This window comes from Gigantopelta aegis, chromosome 4 (genome assembly GCF_016097555.1).
Source record: "Gigantopelta aegis isolate Gae_Host chromosome 4, Gae_host_genome, whole genome shotgun sequence".
In the NCBI taxonomy this organism is placed as follows: Eukaryota; Metazoa; Mollusca; class Gastropoda; order Neomphalida; family Peltospiridae; genus Gigantopelta; species Gigantopelta aegis.
This window is the reverse complement of record NC_054702.1, coordinates 9,504,462-9,521,322: the sequence shown is the minus strand read 5'-3', so window position 1 is coordinate 9,521,322 and position 16,861 is coordinate 9,504,462. Positions and strand designations below refer to the sequence as shown.

At 38.2% G+C, this 16,861-nt stretch overlaps 1 protein-coding gene across 1 annotated transcript; it reads right to left on the bottom strand.

Moving 5' to 3' along the window:
• Positions 1 to 6,884: 6,884 nt before the first annotated feature.
• Positions 6,885 to 11,744, bottom strand: LOC121372632 (kelch-like protein 5). Its single transcript, XM_041499067.1, has 2 exons — positions 11,527 to 11,744; positions 6,885 to 8,970 (listed from the first exon to the last, which is right to left on the bottom strand). The coding sequence occupies exon 2, from the start codon at positions 8,953 to 8,955 to the stop codon at positions 7,333 to 7,335; it is 1,623 nt and encodes a 540-aa protein (XP_041355001.1). The 5' UTR covers positions 8,956 to 8,970; positions 11,527 to 11,744; the 3' UTR covers positions 6,885 to 7,332.
• Between the last annotated feature and the right edge of the window lie 5,117 nt (positions 11,745 to 16,861).

Below are 16,861 nucleotides of genomic sequence, written 5' to 3'. Positions count from 1 at the left end.
CTGCCGACCAAAACCTGGTGAAAAAGTCCAGTATGACGATACCTCGACTACTAGCGTGTCCCGAACTGGACCCAATTTGATGTTTACGTATTATATATCTTGCAATAAAACTACTTACACCTTAATCGTTCGCCTTTATGTTGAAACTAAACTGTATAACGCCATTAGCAAAAATGGCACACAGGGCGAACGTTGCCTACTTTATATAAATAGATACTGTATCTCTTTAGTATACCAAACATGACTTCAAAGGTGACTATGTTAACGTATGTGGTAAAAAATGTCATATGCAATTTATATTAACTAAACTACGACGCAAATATTAATACTACAACCCCTCCTCTAAAGTATTAATACCCTAGATTCGAACAAAATCGCAGTAAACTTTTGTTTTTGTTAAATACATCATTAGAACACATTGATTTATTAATCAACGGCCACTTGATGTTAAACATTTGATAATTTTGACATATAGTAGTAAGTGATCTTTCATACACCATCCCATAGACAGGATAGCACATACCACGGTCTTTGATATATCAGTCATGATGAACTGGTTGGAACGAGAAATAGCCCAATGGGCCCACCAACGGGGATCGATCCCAAACGGACCGCGCATAAAGCGAGCGTTTTACCAATGGGCTACGTTTTTGGCCTTCCTAATGATTGAAGTAGCTTAAACAGTATTTTATTTCCTAATTGTATTTATTTATTTTTCGTACCTACAACCTTATTAGGAGATAATATCCAGTTTGTACTACTACAAACATTGGCAACATGGAACACACTGAAAATAAAGACACTGATATATTGTAAACAAGTACTATTATCCTGTTCAATTATTTAGACCCAAAGTTTTTTGCAAATGTTACGTTTATTTCATATTCGATATTTGTTTTGTTTGCATTTACATGAAAACAAACCCAAACCCCGACAGGTTTTATATACAAATCATCATATAAAATGCACGAAGTTGACTTAATTCCACTTTTTTAAAATCTCTGTGTGTTCGGAATGCACGTTATTTCTCCTATAAATAACTAAGGTCATTTGCATATCAAAAGCATCATTCTATAGTGCGTTTCAAACTAATGTTCGGTTCTATCGTCCTATCCGCTCAAATCGTAGTATGATCTATATTTAAGAAAATATCTGTAAACATGAAGCAGGCGCGGATTCAGGTGGGGAGTTCAAGTGACAAAACCTCAGTTTGAAAAAAAAAAATATGTATCAAATATTATAATTATATTGTGGAATACACAAGCGCGCGCGCTGAAGAGAGAGAGAGAGAGAGAGAGAGAGAGAGAGAGAGAGAGAGAGAGAGAGAGAGAGAGAGAGACGTCATTTATGTAACGACGCACTCAACATATTTTAATCTATGGTTATATGGTTATAGGGAGAGAGAGAGAAGAATATGGTATGCATGCGATTGGTGGAGGTGTGACCCTCTGCACAACCCCAACCCCACTTAAGGCTTCTTTTGTATATGGAGCGGGACGTAGCTCAGAGGTAAAGCGTTCGCTCATAGTAGGTCGACTGATCGATCCCACATGGTGAACCCATTGGGTTGTGTCTAGTTCCAGCCTGTGCACCACAACTGATGTATAAAGGCTGTGGTATGTGCTATCCTGTCTATGGGATGGTGTATATAAAACGTCCCTTATTGCTTATCAAAATTGCTTATCGGAAACAGTGGCCCATGTGGCGGTAGCGAGTTTCTTTCTCACTGTCATAATGCTCCTTAACCGTTTTGTCTGACGCCACATAAACGTATATCAAATGCGTTGAGTGTGTCGTTAAATAAACATTTCTCTCGTATGTATGTGTAGTCTATATGCATTTCTAGTCGATTAGTTTATAGGTTGTTAGGTTGTTTGATAGTGAATGATATGGAAATAAATTGTTTTTGGTGTTAAAGAGTTCATGCATACATTAAAGTAATACTCCTGATGGGTATGGAGAAATAACTTAATCAGTCGACAAACTCATTTCTTCATCACTATCTTCGTTAAGGGGGACTATCACAGGGGGTATTTTATTTCTTATAAAACTATTTTGTTTTCTAAAATATTCTGCGATCTTTATTACATGTTTAACTGCGTCAGAGAAGTGTGTAGGTGTGACAGAGTTCAATGCATGTGCAAGTTCTCTCCGCACCGTGGTCATTTTACCATCATTATGACGAGCTATGTGCCCTTTGACTTGACTTCAGATCAGTTCTATCGGATTGAGTTCAGAATGTCTTGGCGGCAGTCTTAGACACAAGTGCCCATGGCGTTCAGCAATATCATCAGTAACAAATTGCTGTGCACATTTGTTACTTTTCACAATTTCATAAAGAAGTGGCTTTGTCATGTTACTCTCAAAAGGTATATTTTTGTTTCGTAGCCACGACTGAATTTCTTCCTTTTTAGCGTTTAGTGCAGGACATCGTGTAATCTCAGTTAATTTGTTGTGGTAGCTTGCGTTATCCATGACGATAACAGAAGGTTCTGGTAGAGAAGGCATAAGTTGTTCTTCAAACCATTTGATGAAATTGTCATGATTCATCTCTCCGTCTGTGTTTTTTAGCCTCAAAGATCAATTCACAGCCATCTATCAATCCATATTTATCACAGCCAGCATGACAAATAATAAGTCTTTTTCCCTTCCCAGTCAACGAACAGAGTTTAGGAACTTTATCAGCAGCGTCTGATTTCGGCAGGTGATTGGCGGTACTTGTGCCCGGGTGGATATCTGTCCAGTGGTGGGATGTTGTGTGGTTGACATTCACCCAGGTCTCATCTTGATACACTATTAAATACCCCTGTTCTCGTAAACTGGATATTTCATGGAGATAAGACAGTCTCCTGTCTGATATATTGGCGTCCTCAAAAATCACATATGTTGGTATTTAAAATCGAGGTCATGGAGTGTTCTTCGTAAAGTTGATATGGATATGTTGATTCCACATTCCTCCCTTGAAGCCACGTTAATCTTATGTAATGTAGGTAATTCGCCCTCTCTATAAAATCTGTATACTCGTCGTCTAATAACATCTTTATCAAATAAATCGATGAGTTTTCGGTCGTGTTTTTTAACAGTGATTTCTGTGCTCGGATTCGTAGAGCTTAGATTTTTCACAGTTCTTTTTACTGTTGAAACCGAAACTTTAAGTGCAGCGGCAACTCGATCGACAATTCGATAAGAAGCATACCTAGGTCTACCGCGCTGATATTCATCTTCACAATAATCGAAAACGTTCTTAATACACGATTTTACATCAACTGAAGTATTTTTCGATTTACCCATATTTTTCCTCAAATAACAATAACAAGAATGTCGACTAATACATTTTCAGTGAATTTATATACCCTACCTAACTTGTATTTTACGTGGTTTACACATTGCTACAATAGTACGTGCAGTCATAGGTCGAAATAATGATGTTATTGACCAATGAATTAATGAATGAATTAATGAATGTTTAACGACACCCCAGCACGAAAAATACATCGGCTATTGGATGTCAAACTATGGTAATGCAAATAAATAAAGTGATGATCAACATCAATATAAAAATTCAAGGTTTAAACAAAAACAGTGTAAAGAACTGTGCAAAAATACAAATACAAATATCACAGAATTTTACGGACACCGAATTTTACTCTAAACTTCAATTTGTGCTGTATTGGCCATTCTCAAAGAGAATGTTACACCCCTGCACCACGGTGAGGTTACAGCACGCGCAGGGGTGTTATTGACCAAGCAATGCTATCGTATTTTGGACATTCAGGGCTGTGTCTGCGGGATGAAAAAGTGGTTGAACCCATACGAGTCCGAACAATAGCCCTTTGGTTTTTCGCATTACAAATGTAACACCCCACCCCCAAACCCCAGCCCCTAGCACCACCATAAATATATATATATATATATATATATATATATATATATATATATATATATATAGATATATATACGTATGAGTTCCCAATTTAGAGGCAAATTAAATAACATTTTTATTATTATTTGATGTTGGTGGCCTTTGACATTTTATCCCCCCCCCCCCCTGGTCTTCTGGGTCCGGCCCTGCATTAAATTTATTTATAAATTTGGAAAGCACATTCCTGCGGTGTGTGAGGTGATTTGTGTTTATTACTGTGCTACACCTCAGTTGTGTTAGGTTAGGTATGGTATGCTAATATATAATTGATATAATAAAACAAAAATACATAATACATTAGCTAAATTGATTAAATATAATGCACCTACAAGAAAGGGTTACATGTTCTGTTTGTTTACATCTATGTTTAACGGAAAGATTAGACAATGCTGTTACACACTGCAAAACAATAATAACCTTGATTTAGTGAAACAAGCTATAATGGCCTTCACGTAGCCTCAGATCCCAATCTTTTGATATGCAAATGACCTTAGTTATTTATAGGAGAAATAACGTGCATTCCGAACACGCAGAGATTTTTAAAAAATGGAATTAAGTCAACTTTGTGCATTTTATATGATGATTTGTATATAAAACCTGTCGGGGTTTGGGTTTGTTTTCATGTAAATGCAAAGAAAACAAATATCGAATAGGAAATAAATGTAACATTTGCAAAAAACTTTGGGTCTAAATAATTGAACAGGATAATAGTACTTTTGTTCCTTAAAGGGCTCCGTTAGTGTGAAACGTTATTGATGATGTTACTATGGGAGACAACTCGAGATAGTCTCTTTAACAACTGATGGATATATATTTATTACAGAATGGATGATAAAAACGCTTAATGATAAATCTCAGCATGAACAAGAAAGAAGTGTTTTATTTAACGACGCACTCAACACATTTTATTTACGGTTATATGGCGTCAGACACATGGTTAAGGACCACACAGATTTTTTTTAGAGGAAACCCGCTGTCGCCACATAGGCTACTCTTTTAAGACAGGCAGCAAGGGATCTTTTATTTGCGCTTCCCACAGGCAGGATAGCACAAACCATGGCCTTTGTTGAACCAGTTATGGATCACTGGTCGGTGCAAGTGGTTTACACCTACCCACTGAGCCTTGCGGAGCACTCACTCAGGGTTTGGAGTCGGTATCTGGATTAAAAATTCCATGCCTCGACTGGGATCCGAACCCAGTACCTACCAGCCTGTAGACCGATGGCCTGCCACGACGCCACCGAGGCCGGTCTCAGCATGAACAAACCTATTGGCTATTCAGTTATATTTACAAAACACTGCCAAAATGAATAAACTTTTCTGGCCACCAAAAAAAGATAGCGCTTTTTTATCCGCGTTCTAATGCAAGGTCTTTTCTTATCTAGTAAGGGACACACATTTCGTTGAATACTTAAATTCATTGACCGAAAAGGTAGAAGCATAAATTAGTATTCAGGGCCGTAGCTAGCGGGGGTGGGGTGGGGATCCGGAAAGCATTATAGAAACTTAAATAAAATTCTCTTCTTAACTGTTTAAGGAGTTTTAGACTATTAACTACTCAGTCCCCCCCCCTTCCCCCCCTCCCCCCCCAAAAAAAAAAAACCCACCCTAGCTACGGCTCTGGTATTATATGTGTACAAGTATTATATTTTTGTTGTGTTTTTTAATTCGATGACTGCACTAGTCCACGAATGGCATGGAAATTAGACCGTCACGAACAAAGGTGATTTGACATATACGCAGTTGATTGCTACTGACTGCATTATAATACCTGGCAGTTGTTATCACACCTGTCAGGTGTAATTATATCGTGTACGTCGGACTCAAATTGTTCATGTAATATGTACCTTGTCGATATACTTTTTCACATAAAAAGACAACTTTTTAGGTGTATTTTGCTTGTTATTTGCAACAACAAAAAATAATGGTGGGTATAGTTTTGCTAGGTACTTTTTAAATACAAATACTAGAAAAGAGGCGTGCCTCGCACTTGTAAATAATTGTACATTATTAATATGATAATTTGTTACTATAAAAGACAACTTTTTGTGTATTTTGCTTGTTATTTGCAAACATAAGGTGAGGTATAAATTTGCTTGGTACTTTTTAAAGCATAAATACTAGAAAAGAGGCGTACGTCGTTAGCCGGGGGTGGATGAATTGTAGATAGCAGTCTACCCAATAGCATCTCGCCGGGTCAAAAGTTCGAAATGCACCTGACAACGGCGCATTAAATAAAGCAACGCCTGTCATTGGTGAGATATCATGCGACAGGAGTTGTCATAAAGTGTTATTTTATCTGGCCAGTAAATTCGTGTAATCTGTGTTGAATTAACATCAGTGTAGGCACAGTTATAGCCTACTTGAAACATGTCATGGGTCCTTCTGAACTTCAGTTAAAGTCTGTTTAACGACACCACTAGAGCACAATAATTTATTAAACATCGGCTATTGGGTGTCAAACACATGGTCATTTTGATACAGTCATAGAAAGGAAACCCGCTACATTTTTTCATTAGAAGCAAGGGATCTTTTATAGAAATAGCCCAATAGGCCCACCGACGGGGATCGATCCAACACCGACCGTGCATCAGGCGAGTGCTTTACCACTGGGCTACACCCTGGCCCTACTGAAATTCAAATGATATTTTCTTTTTGTGCGGAACTAGGGTAGTCAAATACCTTTCCCCGTTATAACTGAAATTTACAGCTTACCCCCATCCCCTATTTTTTGTATTCTCTTTACAGTTCAGTGCTTGCAGTATTTATATATGTGGTGTGTGTATTTATTGAAATGTTGCAGGTAGCAGTTTTTGTAACATATGTTACTATTAAATACATGTTTATAACTATGCATTATAGTTTTGGACAAGTAAATATAGACATTGTTCTAAAACTAAGTACAAATGTTTAAAATCACAAGAGGAAGACTTCTTATTAAAAAAAAATACTCGTATTTTTATTAATTTTCTAAGGTATTAAAAATGAATGTAATTTAATTATTTTCGATAGCAATTTCAATCATTTTAATTTTCACATACGCTAGACATTTTAAAACAATTATCTACAAAAAATTAAAAAATAACACCTGAACATCAGTATATATAATGGGACTGGTAATGCTAAACACTAGAGAAGGTTAATTTGATAAAACCAGGATCACTAAGGTAAAAAAACACAAAAAAAAAAAAAAAAAAAAACAAACCCTAGCAAAGGCTAATCTTATAAAACAAGGGTGGCTAATTAATGTTAAAACATCATGGAGGCTAAAATTAATGTGAAGGTAAAGCCACTTTTGATATGTAAGCAAACATTCTGTCCTGTTCAAATGTTTTGAGACAATATGCTGGGATGTTATGGACATATATTTCGAAGATACGAAACTAAATAAAATCCGCCATGCAGTGTGTTCAGTACCTTCCAGACCAACCTCTCAGCACGTTACATAGGTTACCACTTCTTGGTGGTTTAGGGAACGTATTCTTTTCTTCCTTACCTTTAGCTAGGTTAAATGTTTTGATCCCGTCTTTTGTAAAACACAGCAAGTTCCCACCTTGGAGTGCTATACCAAACGCACACTTGAAAAAAATCCATTCTGCTGTGTTTTCTATCTTAATCTGGATATCTCCATCCATGTGAGTGATCGTGATGTGCATCACGGTGCCATCGTAATCCAACAGATACACATCTGGGAGGTGAGCACATCCTTTTATTACCACAGAGCTGCAGGGCAACTTTAAGTCTAGAGTGCTGACGGTGTGAGTTGTTGCGTTAAAACACTGGATGAGATCTGAATTGGTGTGGTTTACTGTTCCTCCCATAATGAAAATTTTCTCACCAACCGTCACAGCAAACGCGTGAAATCTCTTCAGTCCCAGATCAGCAACAACCTGCCACTGTGTGATCTCTTGGCTGATCTGTTCAATCTTGTTGCTGCTCACTCCACCTATTGCAAACACTTGCGACAGAGCTGTGGCCATACAGTGGAAGCTGTGATCCTGGTTCAGATCTGGCCCAATCTCCCACTCTTTTGTGTAGGTGTCATAGATTAGCGTACATTTCTTCTCCTTATTTCCACCAGTGATGTAGATCCTGTCGTCCAGACTTGCCGCTGAGTACCAAATGCCAGGATCTATTGGGGCTGGTGGGACGTCTTCCCACTTGTTGTCTGACGTGAAGCAAGACAGAAGTGATGTCCTGTGATAATGAAGTACAAATACTTCACGTCTTCTGGAACGCAACGTTAACCGAGTCTTTATGCTTGGCCATGGTGGTGCGGGTTGTTCATGGTACGAACGCAGAACTTTTCGTATCTTTTGCTGAAGAGGACTGTTTTGACAAATAATATTGGTAAACACAAGTTTGTCAATTAAAAGTTTTGGATCAACGATTGTCATCCGCACGTGTTGAAAAATAGTTCTGATTCCATCTGTGTCCGGGTTATTGGTTTCAATCCACTTCAGGGAGCATTTCATAACCGTGTCTTCTTCACAGTTCAAGTCTTCTTTTGAGATTATTGTTTGAAGTTCTGCCATCGACAGCTGAATCACATTTTCTGTTGCAACAAAATGATCCAAGTGTTTAACCAAATAGCGAAATGCTTGCGTGGACAAATCCAGGAAATTGTAGAGTTTTAGCAATCTCCACCAACTGAGACAATTCTCAGCGGTGAATACCAGACTGTTCTTGAGGTGGTTGTAACAGAGATGTTTGATGTCGTCAAGCTGCATCATTTCAGCAGCATCTAAGACTTGTATACAGTTTTTGTTATTGACGAGATTCATTTTACACAAATACATTTTAATAATATCTTGAAATACAGACAGTTGCACCGATGGAAGGTTCAAGACGCCTGTCCGACTCTCTGCCATGTCTGACGAAAGCATGGCCTCGAAGTACGGTGATAATACCGCCAGTACGAGCCGGCTTCCGGTTGTTGACCCATTCTTACAGATAACTTGAATGTCGTTGAAAGAGCCTTTGATGATCTCCTGGTGAATTTTACCTGGAAGTTGTGTGTGGATGTCCTCCATTATATATGACGACTTCTGAAGTGAAAAAAAACATTATAGAAATAAGTACTATTTGCGAAATTGTATGACACTTCTGCGTATATAGAGTGCAAACGCAGATATAATCTCCGAGTATTGGCCTATCACGAAACTGTTTATTTTACAGTAATAAAAATATGTTTAAACCAGAGATTGATATATGTATTGGCTGATCCCAAAACCGTTTATGTTACCGTAATAAAATAATAATAATAATAGTAAACTATGTTTAAACCAGATACTGATACATGTATTTCTGCTGGAGGTCAGGTTATTTTTAGATCGTAACATCATTGCATTACTGTCTGAGACTCGATTAGAGTCTTGAGTCTAGAGTAAAAGTTTTATAAGTACCAGACCAGGTTCTCAGTGTGTCATTCCTGGCATTGATATCCTATACGTTTTGCAAAAGGGTGCCTACTTGGCAGATGAAGAAGGCTTTTGACAACAGACAACGTGTCTCCGTGTGTGACAGTTACTGAATACTAGAAACATCTAAATCAGAACAACCAAGACTTTAACTACAAACGTATTGGACAATTATTTAAAGAAATCGCCTATGCTAAACAATAATAAGCACATCACCCCTATTACAAAGTCGACTCGACTGACTTTGAAGATTTTCGTCAGGTTTCTTTTTGTAGCTTTATACTGTCATCATATCATGACGCCCGTAGGAATAATATCTGACGGGGGCCCAAACTCTAGCAGGGGTCTCAACCTGTATAGTGGGGGAGGTAGTGTAAGCCATATTTGTTCCTTTTATATTGAGTTGGACAAAATCAAGGCCCCCCCCCCCCCCCCCCCGTCCCTCAGTTCCTACAGTCCTGGTAATACAAATGTAATGAATCGACCACACTAAAGTATATGGCGTCTTAGAGGATTCCGAAATTGGTGGCTGTCAGTATTATGTATGTTCTATGTCCTCAACTATATACATGATGAGGTTAGAGATACTCCAGCCCACTGGCAGAACTCTGGCCTTAAACACAGACAATACTGTCAAGGGCGATACACGTGAAATAAGTGGTTCTCATCGATTGGCACATCCCTGGCCATACACTGGCACAATGTTGTCAAGAGCGATACACGTGTACTAAGTGGTTCTCATCGATTGGCACATCCCTGGCTACACACTGGCACAATGTTGTCAAGGGTGATACACGTGTACTAAGTGGTTCTCAATGATTGGCACATCCCTGGCCACACACTGGCACAATGTTGTCAAGGGCGATACACATGTACTAAGTTAGATTCACATCTGTTCACAGACAATCACACAATTCAACACATGGTTGAAACGTTTTGACAAATTGATTTAGTCTATACATATTGCATTTACCATATACACTTTGTCGTATTCATATCAGTGATGGTTTTGAATCTATAACTTGGGTTGTACAGGTATTCCTATCAGTCAGCACCAGTCTCCCATCTCAGTACTGTTCGCTACAATGTTGCCCACCCCTAAACGGACAGTCAAGGGAGAAATCGGGAGTAATAGAGAGTGTTTCCTCGCTAAAGTAAATTGAAATGGCACTTTTTCATACTTTCCGGTTACGTCCTGAAAACCCCACCCCACTACATTACTATATACAGCCCTGATACTTTGTTGGTGATAATACTGACTTAGGCCCTGTTTTACGATGCGATCTTAGCGGTAAGATCATCTTAAGTGCATTAGGTAGTTATACACTAAAGGTGATCTTACAGGGGCGTCGGAAGGAATAGGGTGGCTGAAAGGGTGGGTGTAGGAGGGTGGGTGTCGGACGGTTGTCTCCGTCTTGCAGATCGTGTTAGACGGGTGTTCCCGCTTGAAACAGTTTAAAATATATCTACTTTCTGGTAATATTGTCAGAATATTAAACAGAAAGAACACTAAAATATGTACGAGTATGTCCTGTTCACGTGACACCTAGCATTTTCAGAAAGATGCCAGTTGCGATTCCTTATAACAATCTAACTCGTATTATACTAGCACTTGCAACTAGTCAACTAAACTTCCGAAATTAGAGATAGTGTGAATTTTGATTTGTTTTAAAAAAAGAAGTAAAAAAGAACAGAGAATTGGTCTACCGATAAGGTTCGATCATACGATTCAAACACCTCCGGCGATTGATCTACATACTGAGCTATATCCTGCAATCCCCTCCCCCACACACACACACCAGCCAGCCAGTGTAGGATATACACGTACACTTGAGACTGTTTAAATCTCAGTTGTTATAGTTAAGGTTTGTTTTGTTTAACGACACCACTAGAGTACATCGATTAATTAATCGTCGGCTATTGGATGTCAAATATTTGGTAATTGACATATAGTCATCGGAGGAAACCCGCTACATTTATTTTTTCTAATGCACTTTCCCACAGACAGGACAGCACATATCACGGCCTTTGTCCATTCGTGGCGCACTGCTTGGAAAGAGAGAAAAAAAACAATCAGTTGAATGAACAGTGGTTGTAGGTGAAAACAGTAAACTCTTCAAGGAGTTTATTTTTAGTTAACACGTGTTATATTTCCCAACAGCGTACTTATTATTGTTTACTTACAGTTTTATCGACACAGAGTCTACACTTGTAGATAAGATGGCTGTCACGAGACACTAGTTGTCAGAAACGCCAACCAGAAGACTGTAACCAGGTTTTTTGACTTCCCTCTTTAGCAGGTTAAATCATATTGTTTAATCAGAACAGAACAAGATCAGTACTACATTTAAAGTCAGGCCATTCCACAACGGCGTTAGAGGAACAAATATAATAACTTGAATAAATAAGACACGACGGTTTCAGCTGTGACGTCACACTATTGTTTTAACTAAGAGTTACTAGGGATGTAAATATATATTATACCGATACGTCAATGTATCACGATACTACTGCTGACGACACGATACATAATACCATACCCTTGCTTCTGTATCGATTCCTGTTTTAATTCAGTACAGATTTATCAACACCAGTTACTCAGATCATTGTACTTATTGACAAGGTATTTGAGCCTGCTTAATATGTCATCATGTCTATGGTATGGTATTGCCATATTAAAACTGTGGTTAAAGGGACATTCCTGGGTTTGCTGCAACTTTTAAGATGTTATCGACTAATAGAACCTTTTTAACGATTGCAATTACATATCAAATATATTTGTCTGCATAAAATATTAGTGATTGTATATTAAACGTGTTTCTGATCGTTCTAATATTTTTACTAGGTTAAATTTCATTTTATTTCCTAAAATATTATTTTTTCGTACGTACGAAATTATTTGAAAACAGAATCAGTTTGGGCTCCTTTCAAATATTAAGACGACCAGAAACACATTGAATGTACAGACACTGATATTCTAAACAACAAAACATATTTAATGTGCAAATTTAATCGAAGAAATAGTTTATTAGTCGGAAACATCTTACAATGCAGCAAACTCCGGAATGTCCCTTTAACCAATGTTTCACTTTTGTCATGTTTATTTTTTATTTTAAAATAATTTCACCTAAACTTCAGTTTGTGACACCCAATAGCCGATATGTATTTTTGTGCTGGGGTGTCGTTAAACAAACATTCATTCATTCTAAACTTCAGTTTCTAGTTTTACGGAGAAATAAACGTGAACCTGGCATCGTGATACATTGCGGATCGTGTGCTATGTATTGTGGGATGTGTATCGTGACACGATACGTATTGTGGGCTGTGCATCGCGATATGTGTCGTTTCGTGGGCTGTGTATCGCGATATGTGTCGTTTCGTGGGATTTGTATCGCGATATGTGTCGTTTCCTGGGCTGTGTATCGCGATATGTGTCGTTTCGTGGGTTTTGTATCGCGATACGTGTCGTTTCGTGTGCTGTGTATCGCGATACGTGTCGTTTCGTGGGCTTTGTATCGCGATGTCTGTCGTTTCGTGGGCTGTGTATCGCGATACGCATCGTGATATAGGTGTATCATGACACACTTTGTTCTAATTATGTCATATTTTATAATCTAATAGCATCCCATCTTCTCAAGCTTTAAAGCTGCAGTCCCTGGAATATTTTTTATTATTAAAGTATTTAGAATAGAAGATCCAGTTCTGTTTGGTACATAAAATCCCACCACATCGCTTCAAACGCAATGGTCAGCTTTTTTTTTCTTCATTTAGCGGGACGCCAGTAGAACTGGGACTTTACGTGATTTGCGCAGGCGCTGAGCTTCTCACGTGATTTTGAACAAATTTAACTGTCTTGATTGAGCGGTCGTCTCATATCTCCAAAACATATTTATATCCATAGAGGTATCGTACATTTCCATGGGTCGGTAGGGGATTTGCCTTGAAAGTTTAACAGTGGCCAGCGGTTGGCATTCGCGTTACATGTAAGAGGGTGTTAATAATTACGTAACGCTCTATGGGTAGAGGAAGAGGGTGTTGTGTTCGATTTACGTAACATTTCAGTGGCGTAGGAAGGTGCGAAAAGTGTGGGAGGCGGAGGGAGCACACTTTTATATTTACACACTTTTACACTATTATAAAGCAATTATAAAGGAAACGATCTGAAAAGTGTGTGGCGGGGGGGGGGGGGGGGGGCACATATAATTGATCCCTTGTAAAAAAAAGAAAAAATTAAATGTAGCGGGTTCCTAAGGCGCGTGTGCACGGATTTCAGCGGGGTTATAGACTGTGTTGAGCGAACTTTATATGGGGTCATGCTCCTCCAGAAAATATATTTCATTTTTTTTAGCTTGGGCAGTTAAGGGTTACGACCCCCAATACTCCCCCCCCCCCCCCCCCCCCGCACATGCACCCGTTTCCTCTTAATATGATCTAACATTGATGTCGTTAAACAAAACAAACTGACTTTGCCCTGAATTTGAATACGTAAAATTAAAAAGTTATTGCATTGTCTACTTTAGTATATTTTATTCAAAGTGTATACATGATCAATGTGTTATTAGTATACAAACTAAACTTTGAAAGTTCTACTGACACTTTATAAAAGATTAATTCTGAAATAGGAAGGTACGATTGACGATAATACGTTGTCAAGATCAAACCGGTTTTAACGAAAGACTTTAGTAGCGTATCCTCAACCGAACATTCTTCGTACAGCGCAGGATTTCTCATTGCATTTTTAGAGACGACCCGTACAATTTCAAATCCTCAAACGCACGTGTTAACTGAAACTAACAACAGGCTGTCGTTTGTTCTTTGCCGAGCAATGGCGGCACAGGCGACGAATCGAGCGTATACTTTTGACGATCTCCGTCCATAGCGAACACACACGACTTTTTTAAAAGTGCTTTTGAACTTGTATTTCATATTTGTACATGATGTTATAATATGGTAACCAGAGACTGTAACTTTAAGCAACAAAACTTTAACAGCGTATTAAATGAATGAATGAATGTTTAACGACGAAAGATACGAAATAACACAAAAAATACATCGGCTATTGGGTGTCAGACTATGGTAATGCAAACAAAGTCATGATCAACATCAATATAAGAATTCAAGATTTAAATAAAAACAGTGTAAAGAACTGTGCAAAAATACAAATATCACAGATAGATACCGACTTTTACTCAAAATTTCAATTGTGTGCTGTATTGGGTGTGCTGTATTGGCCATTCTCAAAGAGAACGTTACACCCCTGCACCACGGTGAGGTTACAGCACGCGCAGGGGCAGCGCATTAAATAAAGCGGGACGTAGCCTAGTGGTAAGTCGCGGTCGGTCTGGGATCGTCGGTAGGCTATTTCTCGTTCCAGTTAATGCACCACGACTGATATATCAAAGGCCGTGGTATGTTCTATCCTGTCTGTGGGCTGGTTTCCTCTCTATGACTAAGTAAAAATTATCAAATGTTTGACATCCGATGATTAATAAATCAATGTGCTCTAGTGGTGTCGTTAATTTTAACTTTTAAATAAATTTAAACCTGCCAACGATGATACATATGATAGTTTTTATTGATAAAAAGTCTTGTTTCATCTGGCCAGTAAACACCTGCAATTTGATTTCGAGTAGTTTCAGCGTGCTACGTACTGTTGAATCATGTGTAGCGTCCTACTAAACTTAGGATGACAATTTTTTATGCGAAACTAGTGTATTCAAATCTGAACGACAAAACCGTTATCCTTGATCAAGACCGTTGAGTGGGCATTGGGAAAGTAGGGATTGATTCCAAGAATCTGTATCTAATGTTTCGTCTATAGGACAGTCACTAGATTCTATACTGAAACAAGTGCTTAACTTTTGTGATTTACTTTAGGACTATCGTATGTATGTTGATTGAAACTGTATATGTAGAAGCTTTCGCCACCTTACCATTGAAACTAAATGATATATATAAAACCACAAGAGGAAAACTTCTTAATAACAAAATAGTTTATTCTTTTGAAAAATATTTAGAAATGGATTATCATTTTATTTTCAACAGTGATTAATTTCGGTACTTTTAATTTTCACATGTGCCGGGCTTTAATAGTTGTAACCTTTCCACAATTTTCTAAAACAAATACATATTTCAATAGGCTATTCAAGTAGTTATAAAGATGTGTGTGTGTGTGTGTGTGTGTGTGTGTGTGTGTGTGTGTGTGTGTGTATGTATGTATGTATGTATATTGTTACACAGTGCAGATTAATTGCACGTCTAAACTAAAACATCGTCTAAACACATTTTGTTCTTCGTCAGCCTAAATCATAATATAAAGCTACAACATTTATGTTAAACTGGGGCGGGACATAGTCCAGTAGTAAAGCGCTTGCCTGTCAGGATAGATTTCCGTCGATGAGCCCATTGGGTTATTTCTCATTCCAGCCAGTGCTGTGGTATGTGCTATTCTGTCTGTGGGATGGTGCGTTTAAAAAATCCCTTTCTACTAGTGGAAAAATGTAGCGGGTTTCCTCTGTAAGACCATATATGGCAAAATAACCAAACCATTGACATCCAATAGCCGATGATTAATAAATCAATGTGTTCTAGTGGTGGCGTTAAACAAAATAAACGTGTATGTTAAACTAGCGGCTGAATGTTATATTATTATAAAACAATACTAAAATACTACATTTGAAAATGACCTTAACATTTGGTTGATTGACTGCTTACAAACATCAGAATACTATAAATACAAAAAAGAAAAAAAAAAAAAAAACACGCCGCTTTCCTCCCCCATTCCACCACCAATATCTAGCACACACTATATTATTTCTGTCTCATGTTTAGCATAATTCAGTGACTTTGCTTCCATTAAATCGAACTGACATCAGAAACCGAGCTGTCACATTGAGAGTAATGAGCACTCCACTAACTGTCACACCGGGAGTCACGAACACCCCATTAACCGATAGCACAAGGAAAGTAGCCACTCTCAGATAAATTAACACTCCACTGCACGATAGCACAAGGCGAGCAGTCACTCATAAATGATCACTCAACTTACTCTCTGATAGCACAAGGCGAGCTGTCACAGATCAGTAAGCAGTCCACACTCAGTCTGATAGCACAAAGTGAGCAGTCACTCATAAGTGGACCCTCCACTAACTGTCAAATAGTACAAGGTCAGCAGTCAGTCCGAGATAAATGAACACTCCACTAACTAATAGCGAGCAGTCACTCTGATACAAACAACAACAAAAAAAATGCTTTCCTGCCCAATTCTACTGTCAATATACAGCACACACCATATTACTTCTGCAATTCCTTTGACATTTCTGTCTCATTTTCAGCATAATCCAGTAGATTTACTTCCATTAAACCTAAGTGACGTCGTAAAGAGAACTTTCACACTAGGTGTAATGAAAACTAAACTAACTGTAAGGACAACAAGCAAGCTGTCGGCCTGAGAGTAATGAACACTCCACTGGCTTTGTGAGAAGACAAGGCAATCTGTCACATGGAAGTAATGGGCACC